At 42.0% G+C, this 18,163-nt stretch overlaps 1 protein-coding gene across 8 annotated transcripts in view; it reads right to left on the bottom strand.

Annotated features, from left to right (window-relative positions):
• Positions 1-4,093: 4,093 nt before the first annotated feature.
• The window catches only part of LOC101840310 (nuclear autoantigen Sp-100-like), a 51,365-nt gene continuing 37,295 nt past the window's right edge, over positions 4,094-18,163 (bottom strand). For 5 of the 8 annotated variants that reach the window (XM_040753151.1, XM_040753156.1, XM_040753157.1 and 2 more), the window contains 4 exons: positions 12,847-12,951; positions 10,038-10,180; positions 8,301-8,339; positions 4,094-4,960 (listed from right to left, as the gene is read on the bottom strand). In XM_040753151.1, the coding sequence (XP_040609085.1) occupies positions 4,832-4,960; positions 8,301-8,339; positions 10,038-10,180; positions 12,847-12,951 (416 nt within the window). In that variant the 3' untranslated portion in view covers positions 4,094-4,831. Of the gene's footprint in view, positions 4,961-8,300; positions 8,340-10,002; positions 10,181-12,846; positions 12,952-18,163 lie in introns of all 8 variants that reach the window. The other 3 variants (XM_040753158.1, XM_040753159.1, XM_040753155.1) reach the window with 2 other exon arrangements.

Raw genomic sequence — 18,163 nt, 5'->3', positions numbered from 1 at the left:
CTGAGGCTTCTGCAGAGGGATTTGGAGAGAGGTCAGAACTTGTGAGGCAGCTGGCCCAGAATCAACTTCCTGCTTCCTATTGCCTGACCTTTAGATCAGCCACAATCTTGTTCAGGGCAGACTGAACTTTGGTAGGAGGCTTTCTGGTGGGCAGAGTTATGGGGAAAAAAGCAAAGCAAGCAAACAAATACACGGACAAACAAAACCCAGAACAACCAGGGTTCCTTGGGAGTGAAGGGGAAATTTCAGAAAAGGGAAAGCCAAGGACCTGGTGATGTCCAGGTAGACAGAGCTCCATCTGAACTGAGAGCTAAGCCTTGTCCTTTGTAAGCACATTGCTTGTAATCAGAGCCATTGTATTATAACTGTATGCTCCCTCTGTGGTAACAAAGTCTCCCAGTTCTGGCTTAAGTAGGAGTTGGTAGGTAACTGCCAACCCAACCAGTCTTGACCCAGAATAGGTCCCCAGACTGCAGAACCCTTTTACCCACACAGTGCCTGCCAGATCTTTCCATGGAGTGTCTGTTCAGACTTCCTGATGTGCAGTCTATTATCTGACATGCACCCTCTTCCAGGACTGCCTTAAACTGGAGTTTCCTCTCCTGAAATCTTCATCCCAGCTTCTCTCTAAGCCCAACTGTGTGTTGAAGAAGTATTGGCTGGTTTGGGCAAGTATGACAGCCAAAATTATGTTTTCAGCTTTAATTAATGTGCCAAAGAGATCCAAGAAACTCAAATGTCTCTAACCCTTGCCCAAGGCCAGACATTTCCTGAAATACAAGAGGCTATTTTTTATGGAACATAACAAGCCACAAGTTTTAATCCCCTAAACCAATTTGTTTGCCCCAACTGCACCAGATGTGCTTGATCTCATGTGGACTGGCGTATGTAGGCATGAAATATGTCAGAATGTATGTTTGCCCCTGATTGGATGTGATGGGAAATATGGTGATTTATGGAGTTGCCTTTTAAAACCTCTGCAAAATAAGATTCACTGCCATTTTCTGGGAACACAAAAATGGACCTGGACAGAACACATCATTCTGGCCCATATTAAATTAAAGCTTGCTTCAAACTGGGTTCAAAATTATGGTAGTGGTCTTATTCTCCCCTGGGTGGATTAACACAAGGCCAGAGTATTCTAGATTCCTGTGTCAACAATCCTGTTGATAGTGTAGACACATACTAGAGTGTGAGATGTTCAGGGAAGATGCTGACTATTGTAAAAAGGTGAGGAGTTAGAAAGGGGTAGCAGGTGAGATGGGGATGAGGACTCTGTTTTATTGAAACTGCTTCCTGCTGGCCTAGAGACATTGCAATCTTTGGGGGACCAGAGAAAGCTGGGGTTCTGGCCAAGTCCAAGAATACCCGGCCATTTCACTTTGCTTTCCAGGCTCTGTGGGCTGTCCCATGCCTCTCGGACCTGGCAAGATGTTGTTTGAGGTGGACCCAAATCATGTCCCTGGAGCTTACAATAATTCTTTGAAATTATGAAAAGATAAGTTTTAGACACATTAGCATTCCTACTGTTTATAATCTGTACAGAAATCCTCATTACAGAAAAGGTAGTATACTACCTAGTGGCAGTGCTCTTCTAGATTAATAGCTTACCAGAATTCCAGCAATTAATGTTAAGCCTACGAACTTTTTGAGTCTCTTCTTAAAATTAATTTTAATTAAATTAGAAACAATCTTATTTTGCCGGGGATTCCCAATCCAGTAGAGTTGAGTGCAGCTGTGTGCTGAACCCTCATTCTTCTGGAGTTGGGGACAAAGCAGTTGATCTCCGTGCTCTCTGAAGGTCAAGGGAACAGGGTCCTATTCGAGGTGAAGGTCCTGTGACATTTTAACATGGGTGTTTTTTAAGCCGCATTTAGTTATAGATATCTTTCCTGAGGACTGTCCCCATCTTTGACTCTCACATTGTAGTAAACCTAGACAGAACATTCAGAAAGGGAACAGCAGACAGACGCAAGCAGGTTTTAGAGCAATGAAAAAGAAAGTGAAGAAATCTCTCTTGGTTTCCTGACAGTCTGGTCCAAGAAATACTGAGGCCAGATTTGACTTAAATGGTGTGGTTACTGGTTACTGGGTCTCCAAAGACGTCCCAATCTGACATAGTTCCGAAGGTTGAGGCAGAGGAAGAAAATCCAAAGCCTGGATGTTCTCTAGTCCCAGGGATTCAGGGAGGATAGGATTGAGTGGGCACAAGCTGTTCAGTAAGTTTTCACTCAAGAACAGGGGCCAAGTGCTCTGAGCTGAAGAGAGACACAGTCACCTGGTACCAGGGCTTTGAGAGAAGCCAGAAGGTGAGGAAATGACTCTAGAAAGAGGCTGCACATTCAGGGGAATGGCCAGAGGCAGGCAGCCCCGCCAGACACCCAATTGCCAGTATTGGATGGAAGGCTTCATAGTAAAGGATAAGCAGGCTTCAGATGTAACTTCCCACTTAAGGTGTGTAAAGGTGGTGTTCTAAGTATAGACTTAAAGGTATGTTTCATTGGGCCCTAGGAAAAATGTTTTAACCCAAAGACAATAGCTTTGCTGTGATACCAAGGTATAAATCTGTTCCAGCTGTTTTACAGGTCCTCCAGGTTCCTGGAGAAAGAGTTCTGCTACTGTATCAAGAAATCTGGTCTGGTGAAAACTAATATCAGTCTCTAGAGCCCCTCTTTGACCCACCCCACCCATCTGCCAGCCTGTATTTTACAGGTCCGCTCTTCCTGTCATACCTGTGCTGAGGCCAGCCCGAGGTGGGGGAGGGGAGGGTAGTGGGGCTCCAGACATGCCTATCCCTGCACCACCTCCGAGGACAGCAACTGGGCAGGTACTGTCAGGTTGTCTTCACCCACGTGTCCACTCACAAAAAGCTCTGTTATCTCTTAACTCCTCCCGACACCTTTACAGGATGGGTGGAGAGACCCCCACCTCCAGGAACAGCAGACATGATGACTCAGGTACTCCTGGATCACAGCATCCCCTGACTTGACACGCCATTCCCCAAGCTCCTGGGACATCAATATGGTACCTACCACCTCCCCAGGCTCAGGCGGGCACCCATGCAGGATAGATGTCTGTGCAGCAACTGGGACCCTCCACCCTCTGGTTTTCCAAACTGTCCCGATGAAGGGCCTATCTGCTCTTCTGCGTTGCTCATTCGTCTTTGTCCGTACAACCCGGGCACATCTCCACTCTCTCATGCTTGTCCTGTTCCTAGGGCTGGTGACAGCAACCATTTTCTTCTCCTAGCAACGTGCCTTCTCCACTTCCTCAAGAAACAGATGCCTGAGGCCTTCAGGATGGCAGTTAGCTGAATGCTTCTCTCCTCCCCCACCGAGCATTAGCCCACTCATTACCGACTCCCCATGCCCACATCATCCTATGCCAGCAGGAAGCAGCCATACTTTAACCAGCACACATACAACCCAAGAAGGATGGAGTGTTCCCTTGAAAGTCCCATCTCAGCCCCCTCATCCCTCTTCAAACTCTGCCCCTCAGAAAGCCTGCCAAGCAATGGCTCCTCCCCCAGAGCCGCTCAAGACATGGAATACAGTGTTTGTAAGCTCCAGTCCATAGACCTGTCATGTCTGCTCCTCCCTCCCCCGCCTCACTTCTGGGGGCTCGAGAGTCACCTGAGAGTGCTTTGCTCATCAGACCTGGACTTTTAATTCGGCTTCATCTGGCTTTTTGTGTCGGGGGAGAAACCTACTTCCAGGGACACAGAAATGTTTATCTAGCTACAATGTCACGTATTGACTGTTGCTGATGACATATCCTGCCAGGTCCCCGAGAGCAGGCCAGTGTCAATGCCTGAATGCTAACACTGACAGCACCTGGAGTGCTCAGCTCCTGATATTCTCACCTGTAAACCACAGTTTTAGACACAGAAGACATTTGCTCCGTATTCTAGCAGTCTGAGCAGAGGCCAGGTGTCTGCAGGGTGAATTGTCACTCCATCCGTTGTGTGACCTTCCTCCCTCTTCCTGGTTTTATAGGACTCACTAATTTAAAAGAGAAATAGCATCTTGTAGAGAGTGTTGGCCCACTAGATTATGTTCTGCACAGTCCTGAGAATCAGCAATGATTGTCATGCTTTCAGTTTTGAATGAGTGAGTTTATTAAGTATGTAGCAAGCCAAAGCAAAAGAGTAAATGTAAAAACAACAAAATATCATTAATAGTGTGCTTGAAATATCCAGGGGGAACTGACGGGGAAGTCATGTAGAGGTGGAGGGAGGGGGTGGCAGAGCTCCCATTGGAATCCAGGGCAGAGCAGAGTTAGTGTCTGGTGAGGCTTCCAGGTTGAGGAGTAAACAGCAAGAGAGAGGTAACATCATCAAATTGGATGCTCACAGCAGCCAGCAGAAGCTGTCTGTGGAAGCTGAGCAGTCAGGGTAAACAGGTGTAATGTCTGTTAGAAATGGTTCAACTTCTAGCTGTTCACAAGACAGTGTTTCCACTCTTGGCCTGTTTTGCTGGTTTCTCTGTCCAGCCACTGAGTTAGAGAGGCCAGGCCATCTTTAGAAAAGATGCTTTGGAGGACATTTGGAGACAAACATACTAGGGTTTAAAATGGGGGAGTAGTATGATCTTGCTTCCAGAGTCATCATGTCCTCAGTGGGCTCCCTCAGCACCTGACAGTTCACTACTGTGATGTACATTGCAAGTGTTAAGTTTTATTTAGGAGTCTAACTGAACAGGAAGGACAATATAGAAAGTCAAAAACAGAAGCGTGGCAGGGTGTATGCATGGAAGGCAGAGTGGACAGTGGACTCTCTGAGCACTGTGCTGTTGACTGCTGGAGGGATGGGTAGTGGAGAGAATAGAAAGGGCTAAGTTAACAAAACAATGTGGTTGTTACTCGATTGAGGTTCCCCTGTGTTGTTGATTGATAAAGTTCTTTCAAAAGTCTTCTCAAACTGGCTTCCTACAGTGACTCCAAGATTGTCAAACTTCTGGCTCTGTAAGGGAAGTAGAAAATCAGTAATCAATGATAGCTATCCCTTGTTAGGTTTGGACAGTCAGTCCTTGCTTAGACTATTCAAAGAGGGGAGGTTTAGTCCAGTTAAGAGAAGGTTGGGGGTGGGAGGGTACAAATTGACTCAGTGGGTAAAGGCACCTGCTCCTAAGCAGACTGAGTTCAATCCCTGGGACCCACATGGTGGAGTGAGAACTGACTCCAGCAGGCTATCCCCTGGCCTCCATGCACACACCTGCACCACGGCATGCACTGATAAGTTGTCTCCCCACAAAGTATGGCAGGCTGAGTATCCCTTGCTCTAGATGCCTGAGATCAACAGTGGTTTGGGTTTTAGATATTGGGATATTTGCTTATACTTAATGAGATACCACAGGAATGGGATCAAAGTCAAAATCGAAAAATTCATTTGGTTTATATAAATATTTCACAGATAACTTTATATAGCATATTTCATATATTTTTCATGAAACAAACCTTTCTTGGTATGAGAGTTTCCACTTCTACCATGTTAGTGCTAGGTGAGGTATAATACCCTGTTTATCATATATATAGGAGAGCTATTGATGTTTTCAGTTAATCTGGTATTCATCCATACTACTGGAGGCACTTATCAGTTGTTGGAGTTCCCTGGTAGAATTATTGGAGTCATTTATGTATACTATCATATCATCAGTAAATAGCTAAAGTTTGACTTCTTCGTTTCCGATTTGTATCCCCTTGATCTCCTTTTGTTGTCTGTCTTATTGGTCTAGCTAGAACTTCAAGTATTTTTATGATTGTCAATTTCTATGGGGGATATAGGTCTACTTAATTTGTTTATCTGGTCTCGATTTAATTTTTGTCTGTGGTACTTATCCATAAAATTGTCTATTTTCTTTAAATTTTCCGGTTTTGGGGAGTAAAGGTTTTTGAAGTATGACCTGATGATTCTTTGGATTTCTTCAGTGTCTGTTGTTATATCTTTTCATTTCTGATTTTGTTAATTTGGAAATTCTCTCACTGTCTTTAGTTTGTTTGGATAAAGGTTTGTCTATTTTGTTGATATTCTTGAAAGCCAACTCTTTTTCTTTCATTGATTCTTTATATTCTTTTCTTTGTTTCTATTTTATAGATTTCAGCTCTCAGTTTTATTATTTCAAGTCAACTAGTTCTCCTGGGTAAGTTTGCTTCTTTTTGTGCTGGATCTTTCACTTTGTCTGCTAATTTGCTAGTGTGGCATTTCTCCAGCTTCTTTATGTAGGCATTTAGTGCTATGAACCTCTCTCTTAACAATGCTTTCATTGTGTCCCACAAGATTGGGTATGTTGTGTGGTCATTTTCATTGAATTTTAGGAAGTCTTTAATTTCTTTTTTTAAATTTTTTTCCTTGACCTAGTGGTGATTCAGTTGAGCATTGTTCAATTTCCATGAGTTTCTAGGCTTTCTCCAATTAGTGTTGTTGAATTCTAATTTTAAGCCACAGTGATCTGATAAAATACAGTGGGTTATTCCATTTGTGTGTGTGTCTATTAAGCTTTACTTTGTTGCTGAGTATATGGCCAATTTTAGAGAAGGTTCCATAGGGAGCTGAGAAGAAGATATATTTTGTGTTTGTGTGAAATGTTATATAGATGTCTACTAGGGTCATTTGAATCATAATATTTGCTAGTTATTTTACTTTTCTGTTACGTTTCTGTCTGGTAGACCTGTCCAGTGGTGAGAGTGGGATGTTGAAGTCACCCACTATTAGTGTGTGGGGCTTGATGTACAATTTAAGCTTTAGTTATGTTCCTTTTACAAATGTGGTTGACCTTGTATTTGGGGCATAGATGTTCAGAATCTGATAGATTTTTTCCTGTGATGAATATGAAATGTCCTTCTTAATTTCTTTTGATTACTTTTAGTTTGAAGGTTTTTTTGTTAGATATTAGGAAACCTACACCAGCTTGTTTCTTAGGACCATTTTATTGGAAAATCATTTTTCAACCCTTTACTCTGAGGTAATGCCTGTCTTTGAAAATGAGGTGTGTTTCTTGCATGCAGTAGCAGGATGGATTCTGTCTTCATATTCATTCTGTTAGCCTGTGTCTTTTTATAGAAGAATTGTGTCCATTGATATTAAGGGATACTAATGACCAGTGATTGTTAGATCTTGTTATTTTTTTGTTGGTGGTGGTTGTGGTATTGTATGTGCATTTCCCTTCTTTGGGATTTGCTGGTGTGGGATTTTCTATTGCCTGTGATTTTTTGGGTACAGCTAACTTCCTTAAATTGGAGTTTTCTTTCTAGTAGTTTCTGTAGGACTGTATTTGTGGATTGGTACTGTTTAAATATGGTTTTGTCATGAACTGTCTTGTTTTTTCCATCTATGGTGTTAAATGCTCTGATGGGTATAGTTGTCTGGGCTGGCATCTGTGGTCTCTTAGTGTCTGCATAATGCCTGTCTGTGACCTTCTGGCTTTCATTGTTTACATTGAGAAGTTAGGTGTAATTCTGATAGGTCTGCCTTTATATGTCACTTGTTCTTTTTCCTTTGCATCTCTTAATATTCTTTCTATATGCTGTATGTTTAGTGTTTTGACTCTTATGTGGCAAAGGGATTTTTTTTGGGGGGGGGCCCAGTCTATTTGGTGTTCTGTAAGCTTTTTATACAGTCAGAGGAATGTCCTTTTTCAGGTTGGGAAATTTCTCTTCTATGATTTTGTTGGATATATTTTCTATGCCTTTGAACCAGACTTACTCTTCTTCTTCTATTTCCATTATTCTTAGGTTTGGGCTTTTCATTGTTTCCCAGATTTCCTGGATAGTTTGTGTTAAGAATTTGTTGGACTTAACATTTTCTTTGACCAAGAATTTCTAGTATGTCGGGTGGTGATGGGCATGCCTTTAATCCCAGAACTCAGAAGGTAGAGGCAGGTGGATCTCTGCATTCATGGTCTACAGAACAAGTTCCAGGACAACCAGGGCTAAAAAGAGGAACTCTTTCTTGAAAAAAAATCTACTAATGTTCAGACCAAAGGTGGGATCCACTGAACTTGAGACTGATCCCAACTGCACTGTTCCTCAGACTCTGGGTTTCCTTCTGAAGGACAAAAGAGATCACTCATGTGATGACTCCCAAGGTTTGTTCCTATCTCTGTCTCAAACATTTTGATGCTCAAAGCTGCCTTGGCCTTTTACGCTGTTTAAAATAACAACTACATGAGCAACAAAAAATAAATTCAAATTTGGTCAAATCCAAATTGGTTAATTTTGAAATGTAGAAGGGCACAGAGATGGAAAACAAACAATTTGTAGACAAAAACTTCAGATATCATGGCAGGAGATCTTGGGATAATTACCTTTCTTCTTTTCCCAGGTAGGTCTGGTAGATGTCCATCCTGAAAGACAGAGAGTTAGTGATGGAGAGGTCTCTGTTTTCAGTTTGTGAGTTAGGTATTTCTAACTTCCTTCTAGATATTTCTGTCTGAATGTATCATTGTTACTTGTAAGGTGTCTTCATGGAAATTACTCTCCATGTGCACCCCCCTCCCCCACAATGAGTCAAGGAAATATCTAGATCCCTGTGGTGATATCTTTATTGCACAAATAAAGCCTGTCTGGGGGTCAGAGAATGGAACTTGCCACAAGCTAAGCTAACCATAGATGTCTGGGGGTCTATACAGACAGACAGGAAGTAATATAGCTGGGCAGAAACAGGATGTGAGCAGGAAGAAACAGGAGATGGTTAGGAGGTAAGGTATGCTGTGGTTTATTCCTTCTCTCTAATCTTTCAGCATTTCCCTCTTTATCTGACTTCAGTTTTTATTACCTAGACCAGTTAATAACTCTATTTACAGACCCAGTTTTTCTGACCCAGTGATTTTCACAGTGAGCTCGATGCCACTCGATGGGCTTCCTGCCACACTAACAGCTGGTTTCTCATGCTCTCTTTCCCCATGCAGAAAGTCCCTCTCTACACTTTGTCAGAAATGTCCTCTGTGACCCCCAGCTCAGTGAAGATTGTCCCATGACATGGTTTTTAATCTGAAACCCAGAAATAGCCATCCCGCCCCTCAGCTACAGCATTGTTTCCTGCAGACACCTCTCCTCACAGAAGTGACTAGAGGTACGGTATGAAGGGGCAGCCTTGCCCTGGCCAGGGGCTCACACGTATATTCCCCATGACTTTGGATGCAGCGCAGTCGATATTGGATGAGCAAACATTTTTGCTAGTTTTGTGAGAATGACACAGGGAAAGGCCATCTGAGATGTGTGACAGAAAGATCAGTGTACCCTAAGTCAAAAGAAATGTTTCAGCTCCCAAGGAAACCAACTTATTTTCCCAGTTCAGGGGGTTAATATAAATGAAGAAAAAAGAACTTATTTCAAAAGTATTTTGCTTTTACTTAACTCCTATTTTTTGGGTAGATGGAGTTGAGGAAAATCTCAGTCTATAACTGAAGCTGTTCTGGAATTCACTACAGAGTCTGGACCAGCCTCGAGCTCTGAGCAATCTCCCTGTCGCAGTCTCACAAGTGCTGGGATTAGAGGTTTGGCCCACCACACTCAGCTACTCAAGAGCAAGTGTGAGGCGACTACAGGAAGAAGTCCTGCTGCAACATTCCATAACTCGGGCATCCACATGGGTGGTTATTTTCAGATATGGAATCATGTAACATTTTCATCACTGGTACTCTAAGTTTAAATTATAGTTAAATTTAATTTAAATTATATCCATGCTACCAAATTTTATGCAGCATGTCAATGGTAAAGGTCACAGTCTTTTCTCCTCTACCCAAAGGTTGTAAGTTAGCATGTTTTAGAGGACTGAGCTGTAATACAAACCAGCCAAGATAATACCTGAGTGGCATGCTGGCAGCCACCCGTGCCATAGAAGAACCATGGAGGTATTGTGGACACAGACCTTCTGCAAACAGCTGGTACCAGTGAGTTATGACAGTTGAAGCTACATGTCACACTGAAAGAGCTTCTAATCTGTTGTCTTACCCCAGAATAATTGAAGCTGCCTCTCATAGAGAAGCTTTTAATCCACCATCTTACCCAGGAACCATGGAAGCTATCTGCCTCCAGAATACCTCTATCAGTTCTTTCAGGGGCCATCCATAGCAACGTATGCTTTGCTTCCACTTTTTGGAATTTCCACGGTTTCCTTTGATTTCAAACTCCCTGAGAGTTAGCCATTCTCCAGTCTCACTCAGTATACTCTTTTCACCAGTGCCTGTAAGACCAAGACAAACTGAAGAACCTGCTCTTGAGCCATCCTCATCTGGGATCTGGGGCTCAGGTTTAGTCTCAGGAGGGTGTGCATTTCCCTCTCAGTCATCAGGGGTCTCACATGCATCCTCACAGGCAAGGGCAGAGAGGGACGCCCTCTGACATTACCCTCAGACTTTCTAAAAGGAATTCATTTATTTTCTGTGTAATGGCACTTTTTCTGCAAGTGTGTGTGTTCACAACATCTGTTCTTACTGCCCACAGAAGCCAGAAAAGGGTATTTGGTCTCCTGGAACTGTAGTTATAGATGGTTGTGGGCCACTGTGTAGGTGCTGCCAATTGAACCTGGATCTTCTGGAAAAGCAGCCAGTGTACTATACAGCAAACCCATCTCTCCAGCCTTTGACGTCACCATTAAGGGAATTCTACTGTCACGCTAAAAGACAAAATGGGGGGGGTGTCTCTAGAACATGATCAGGATTGTCTTCCTTTTACTTCCAGTATAGGGCTGGCTTGCATTTCAGAAAGGTGTGTGAGGGCAGAAAACTCCCTGCTGGGCTCCTGTGAATCCAGCCATGAGGAAGCTGTCACCATAGCTACTTCTATGACATTTCCTCTTCCCACTCATGACAGGTGGTTATTTCTCATACTCTAGACTCATGCTATTTGATGTTAAAAATGATGTTGGAAATGTTATTTACAGGGAGTAGCCTCTTTAGGTGTAGGCAGTAGAACCATAGGGGAAACATTTGTTGATAACAAAAGAACTATATTGGTTCTATGGAGATGATTGCTGCTTTTGCAGAAGACCCAGGTTCAGTTCTCAGAGACCCCATGGAGGCTCACAGTCATCTGTAACTCCAGCTCTGATGTCCTCTTCTGGTCTCCATGGCCGCCAGGCTCACTCAGAGCATAGACACATATGCAGCCAAACACTCACAGTCAGAAAATAAAAATGAATCTTAAAGAACTGTGCTGTGGAAAGGAGGGACACTCATGATAGATGATCAGTGGTCCTGTACTGTAACAATTGTCATTTTTACAATACTTAATGTCTATTATCTTTTTACTAATAGCAACATGGTAAGAGAGGTTTTACTCTCATTTCATAAGAGGACATTCAGCATTAGAGAGACTGCTGTGCATGACAGAGAAACTGACTTGTGGTTGAGCTATGCTTTGAGTGCCTCGCCTCCAGGGTTTGTATACTGAAAACCTTGGCCTTGACATGGTGGCATATGAGGTATCATTACAACATTGAGGGTGCTGCCTTGGGGGATTAAGATAGTTCTCATGGGACCCCAATCACTGTCTAGCTTCCTGTCTTATGATGTGATCTCTCCTCCTCCATGTTGTGCCCCTGCCATGATGCCACCTGTCGTCAGTCTCTCACCAAAGGCCAACATATGAGGCAGCCTGATCTTAGCCTTTTAGCCTCTAAATCTACAAGCTTATGGAGTAGCCTGACTTGAATGTTCAATAGAGCAAAGAACACTGGACCAATACAACAAGAAAGCTGAAGTTTGAGTGTATTCAAATTCCAATTCAAAATCCTGTTTTTTCTTACTCAGCCTAAAGTTTGCCAGAGGTTACAGCTAATGGACACACAAGGCTTAATGCTGACTTTCTCAGGCATATCATTTCCCTTCCAGGGGTGTTGGTGCTTACTCCGGTACGAGATGCTAAGTGGGCATCTTATCAGCCTTTTTCACAACGGGAAGGGGTGGCTGCATATGGATGTACGATACTTAAACACACACAACTGCAGCTTTGTGTACAGCTCAGTGATAGAGTGTTTGCCTCACATGCACAAGGCCATGGGCTTAATCCAAGGGCTTAAAGAAAGAGTAAGAGAAAGAAAAATATGGAAAATACCCTCATTCCTGCTGTCTCTCTGGGGTTTGATGCAGAAAAGTATGAATACAGCAGACCCGAGACTTTCCCGAAAAATATCATCTGGCACAGCCGGCCTTTGGCTGGGGTCTGCCAATGTGCCTTTAGATCGAGTTTTTCTTTTTAATTTTATTTATTTATTTATTATGTATACAGTATTTTACCTGCATGTATGCTTGCATACCAGAAGAAGGTACCAGATCTCTTTTTAGGTGGTTGTGAGCCACCATGTGGTTGCTGGGAACTGAACTCAGGACCTCTGGAAGAGCAGCCAGTGCTCTTAACCTCTGAGCCATCTCTCCAGCCCTAGGGAGAGCTTCTGTCACTCCCAGAAACACAAGAGTAACTTATCCATGCCAAAATTTATTTACAAACAGTTCATGTCACACACAAAAACCACTCTCCTGGTGGGTATCAGGATTTGGTATGTGCTCTGTACCTGCATAACTTATTGCTGATAGAAGCCCAGGTCCTAGGCTGGTGCAACCCCTTGGAAGAAAACCTTTCACTCTTTTGTTGCTGGTGTAATTAGTTGCACTCTGTGTGTCCCCACTAGGAGTGTAAGACCAAGGGTTTCTGGGTCCTCTGAACCTGTCCTCATGCCCCCTTGTCATCGTTAACCTGGACTCACAACCTGTCACTTAAGTAACGGGCATAACATTCCCTGTATCCTGAGTCCTGAAAACTAGATCTGGGATGAGGCACCCCAACACAGGTGCCCGCTCCCCATGTGGTGCCATTGTCCACGTGAAGAGCACAGAAGATCTGGAAACTCACCTTGCTCAAATTTCTCCTTATACAGAGTCCCCTTAGCAGTACCACAGGTCACCGGAAGCTCAGGACAGACAAAATTCACATTGAATTGTCTGCGAATTCTTGGACCTGCAGAGACACATTTCACTTTATTCTAGAACAGTGTACCGCCTTTCCTCCACCCCTTTAGTCTCTTGTTTCTGCAACTAAAAATGCATTGGGTTTTCCCATGGATCAGTTACACTTGAAGGTCTTTCCTTTATGAATGATTGGATGCTTAGAGATAATAACACGCTCTGCTCCCAACTTCTGAACTCCTGCTTAGCAACTGGAGCCTTGTGGGGCAGAATCCCAGCTCTCAAACTTGTTGGCCACAGCAGCCACTGTTTAGTGACTTTCCTAGGAATATTTTGAAGAGATAGTTCTCATTATATAATGGCTTTGGAATTTTGTAGATGGGAAAAATAACTCAAATTTTGTTCTGTTGTTGGATGCATCTATGGTAGACAAGGATGGACGGGGACACCCAATGAGGTGTCATTGTTCACCTTTCACCTGATTTGCTGTCTTTCTCCTATCCTGAGCTTGCCTGAGGGCTCACCCAGTAGCTCTTGAAGATCCTGCAGATGCTACAGCCCTGCATACCACTTGAGGGGTGTTTGAGTCAGAAACAGAAAGCCATGAGGGCGTTCATATTTAAACATCATGGTGCTAACACGGATATCTGATATAAGTCAGATAAAGCATAGATGGCACTGGACATGGTGGGAAGCAGGGGTTGATAGGGGTGACAATGAGTTAGCACAGAATGCCTGACACCAGGTATCTGGAGACCCCAAGGTAAATAGTGATGTTATCTCTTAGATAATGAGTTCCGGCCACTTTTGTGTGGTTCTGTATCAATATGGCCTTGAGGTCTCCTTTACCAGCTTGCCTGCCTGTGTTTGTCTATCTTCAGGCCTGTACACCTTCCTCCACTCATCCTGCCTGGGTGCCAGCTCATTCCTGGGTGTCTGCTCGTGACTGCCTGTCTAGCAGCCTGGGTGCTGGTGCATAGAGTGTGTCTCATTTGCCTGTAGCGTGTCAAAACCTCTCCAGCCTCCCAGCCTTCCAAGACTATCCTCATCTCCTGGCATCAGAGCACAACTCTCAGAATATGTGGATCCAATTCCATTGAACCAGATGCGAAAAGTCTTAAAATGAACTTCCAAAGTAGTGGCTCTGCCTTTCCAGTCAGTTAAGGGATCTATAAAAGACACAGGGGCTGGGATGTGGTATGTGGAGCATCCTACAGTTGCTTCAGAGCAGTCTATCAAAGCAATATTGTCCATGGCTGGCCACTCAGCTTATCTCACCTGAAACCCTTTGTCACATTTTTTATGTGTATTGGCATTTTGCCTACATGTATTTCTGCGTGAGGGTATCAGATATTGGACTTACAGGAAGTAATGGACTGCCATGTAAATGCTGGGAATTGAACCTGGCTCCTCTGGAAGAGCAGTCAGTGCTCTTAATTGCTGAGCCCTCTCTCTATCCCCTCCTATGTCACATCTCTACAGATAGATAAATTGAGTTACAAAAGGACAAATGACAGGAGAAAGACACACAGGACTTTAGGAATTAGAACACAGGTTTTGTATTGCTGTCAAGATCTTTGTGTTTCTGTGGCTTTCCATGTGGGCAAGAAAAGGCATGCTAAACATCATGTGGGTCACACACTTTATTTCCTTCCTCAAGAATGGTTATCACATGAAGACACTTGCAGTCTGGGCCCCTCGCAAATCAACTAATTAACCAGTGGAATGGGAGTTATTAGTAATCTGTTGTGCTGGGAAAACTGACCAATACTGACAATGATCTTAAGATTTGGTACTAATTTCAACATCAGAGAATTTAACAGCTGATATAGGAACAGCTAAATGTTCAACATATTAAGGAATCAACCAGCCCTTGGAATTCTTCCTGTATTTGTTATTAAAATAAATCTGGAAAAGGAGAACTCGGACAGATTTTAGTGCCATAAATAAAGTAATTCAGGCAATGGGTTCTTTACAACCTGGAATTCTCTTGCCCTCTCTGTTACCTAAAGGATGTGCTATTTAATTATTGATGTAAAAGACTATTTCTTCACTATACCTCTACAAGAAAAGGATAGGGAAAAATTTGCTTTCTAAATCCCTTTTAATAATTCTCAGACTGCTAAGGGATATCAATAGAAAGCTCTCCCACAAGGGATGTTAAATATCCCCACCATGTGCCAATATTTTGTACAGCAGCTATTGGAAAAATCCATGCACACTTTCCTTAGTCTATTATATGTATGATATTTTATTAGCTGATTCAAACATAGATACTTTAGAAAAAAATGTGTCAAGTAAAGAAAGTTTTGCCTTGCTGGGGATTACAAATTGCTCATGAAAAAAATACAGAGGAGATTCTATTAATTACTTAGGACATGAGATAAGTCTAAAAGAATTCAACCTCAAAAGGTACAAACAAGGAGAGATCAATTTTGGACTCTTAATGACTTTTAAGAATTTCTGGGAGACATTACCCATCTATGGCCATTGGAGTAACAACTGAAGAACTCAGTAGTTTGTTTCAAACTTTAGAAGATGACAAAGACTTAAATAGTCCCAGAGAAGTATAAGGTGAAGCTGAGCGAGAATTGGCTTTTGTTGGAGAAGAAATTACAGGATGCACATGTGGGTTGTCTGGTTTCAGATCTTGATTTCATTCTGGTTATTTTACACTCTACACATTCCCCTACAGAGATTTTAATGCAGAGGAAAGATATTATCTCATCCTGGATGTTTTACATCACAAGCAAGTAAAAAATTAAAGACATACGTGGAAAAGGTTTCTGAGTTGATTCTAAAAGGAAAATTAAGACTTTGTCAACTAAGTAGGAATGGACCCAATAGAGACTGTAGCACCTTTTACTGATGCTGTAATCTCTTCTTTATGGGCCAAAATGAGCACTGGCAAGGAGCTTGCAGTATTTTTTGGGGAGGGGGGATTAACAATAGATATCCCCAAAGCAAGAGACTTCAATTAATAAAAAGAACCAATTGGGCCCTCCCTTACATTGTATGCGGAACACACTATCTGGCTCCCCTTCATTCTATACTGATGCAAATAAAACAGGAAAGACAGGTTACAAATCAGGAAACTCAAGTCAAGTGGCTCAAAGCCCTTATGATTTTGTCCAAAAGTCAGAATTATATTGTATTCTCATGATGTTAATATAGTTACTGACTCTCAATAAGCAGAAAGAGTTGTTTTACACATTGAAATCATTGAACATATTCCTGATGAATCAGAACTAACTTTGTTGTTTATATGATTATAGGAAATAGTCAGGAATAGGAATCATCTCACATTTATAACAAGTATCAGATCCCAGCCAGGTCTACCTGGCCCTCTAGCACAAAGTAATGATGAAATTGATCAGTTATTAGTAGGAAATGTGCTGGAGGCCTCAAAATTTCATGAAAACACCAAATCAAGTAAGGGGTTGAAAAAGGATTTTTCCATCACTTAGCAACAAGCCAAGGAAATTATAAGAAAATGTCCTACTTGTTCCTTGTATAATCAAACTCCACTACCTGCAAGAAGTAACCATAAGGGTACTCACAGAAATGAGATTTGGCAAATGTGTGTGTTTCATTTTGCAGATTTTGAAAAATGAAAATATGTATACTATTCCATAGATATATACTAAGGATTTCAATGAGCGGCTACTTTGAATTCTGAAAAGGCTGATTCTGTAATTACACACCTATTAAGTCATGACCATCATGGGAATACCTGTAAAAATTAAAACTGACAATGCTCCAGCATATGTCTCTAGTAAAATAAAACAGTTTTGGCATATTACAATATAAAGCATATAACAGGTATACCACACTATCCAACAGGACAAGCATTTACAGAAAGATCTAACCTCACTTTAAAAGAAATGCTAAATAATCAGAAAGAGGTACTAAAGAACCCCAGAGATAGACTGCATTATGCCTTATTTACTTTAAAATTTTAAAATGCTAATGAGAAATAAATGACAGCTACAGAGAGACATTAGATACATTAGATAATAAAAATACTACTAAATTAAATCAGCCTGTATACTTTAGAGATGTGTTAACCTCAGAAGGAAGCCAGGATATGCGTTAAGTTGGTGAAGGGGTTTGCTTTTGTTACCACAAGAGAAGCAAAGCTATGGGATGCCATCAAAATTAATAAACTTGATTCAAACGTGAGAGACCTTTTGATTAGGAGAAGTGATTATTCATCAACTGATGTGGAGACTCAACATGTGGGAAGAAAAAAGTCACCAAATTAGGGTTGGGACAGGGTTCTGTTTTTGCCTTTACAAATGAATAACACTATTCATCTTAAGTACTTCAAGGATCTTTGGACAGATATACAACTAAAGAAGAAGGGAGAACTGTCCTTAAAACGTTACCAAGACAGAAGAAACAATGTGCATGATGGAATGACTACTTCTCCAGGGTAAAATCGCTTTGCCCCTTGAAATATTTGTTGTCCTGACCCAATCAAAAACTAAAGCTGGCTTTGGAGTTGGAGTGTGACTCTCTCCTTCTCTAAACCCAAGCATGTTGTTAAAAGAAAATTCAGAGTCTCTGTCTCATATCAGAAGGGCTATCTGGTATGGGACAGAAGAAAACCAAAATCTAGGGACTAGTGTCACAAATCTCTTTCCCCTCAATTTTTTTTTGACTCTTTAAAACTTTTCTTCACGTATAATACTATCTTAAAATGTAAATATTAATAATGTCTAAATTTTCCACAGTGAACAACAAATTTTCCTAACAGCGAACTCTGAAAAGAAAGTCTCCAAAAAGATGATTGGGTCGCACAACAACGATTCTACCTGAATTGTATTAATGCCATTGAGGGAAAAAACATTACCCAAAGATAGGGTTTTAGACTACAAACTGTTTAAGACAGTTCCAAGGTGGAAAGTTAAGATGACCCATCTCCTTGTACCTCTCCAGCCAGAACTTCAGATAAGCTTTACCCCTTACTCAGAGACTGGCTACAAATGTTACCGCTTGCCCTCCTAAGACTTAGCTAATGTGTTAGTTTTTACTGTGTTCCCTAGAGATACCTTTGCCACCCAGACAGCAGGAAGTAATTCTAAGAACATGATGCCCAGTTTCCCAAAAGGTGGGGTAGATGGTATTTGGTTTTTCTCAGAGTTATGAATAATTGTGATCTGTAGGGGCTGATAATAAGTTGATATAAGGCTGGGGGCAGAACATTAGCGATTACCTCAGGGATATCCTTGTTTGGAATAGAAAAAAGACGACTAGATATG

The sequence above is a fragment of the Mesocricetus auratus genome, unplaced genomic scaffold (genome assembly GCF_017639785.1).
Source record: "Mesocricetus auratus isolate SY011 unplaced genomic scaffold, BCM_Maur_2.0 Super-Scaffold_100010, whole genome shotgun sequence".
Lineage (NCBI taxonomy): Eukaryota > Metazoa > Chordata > Mammalia > Rodentia > Cricetidae > Mesocricetus > Mesocricetus auratus.
This window is presented reverse-complemented; position numbering and strand designations above follow the sequence as displayed.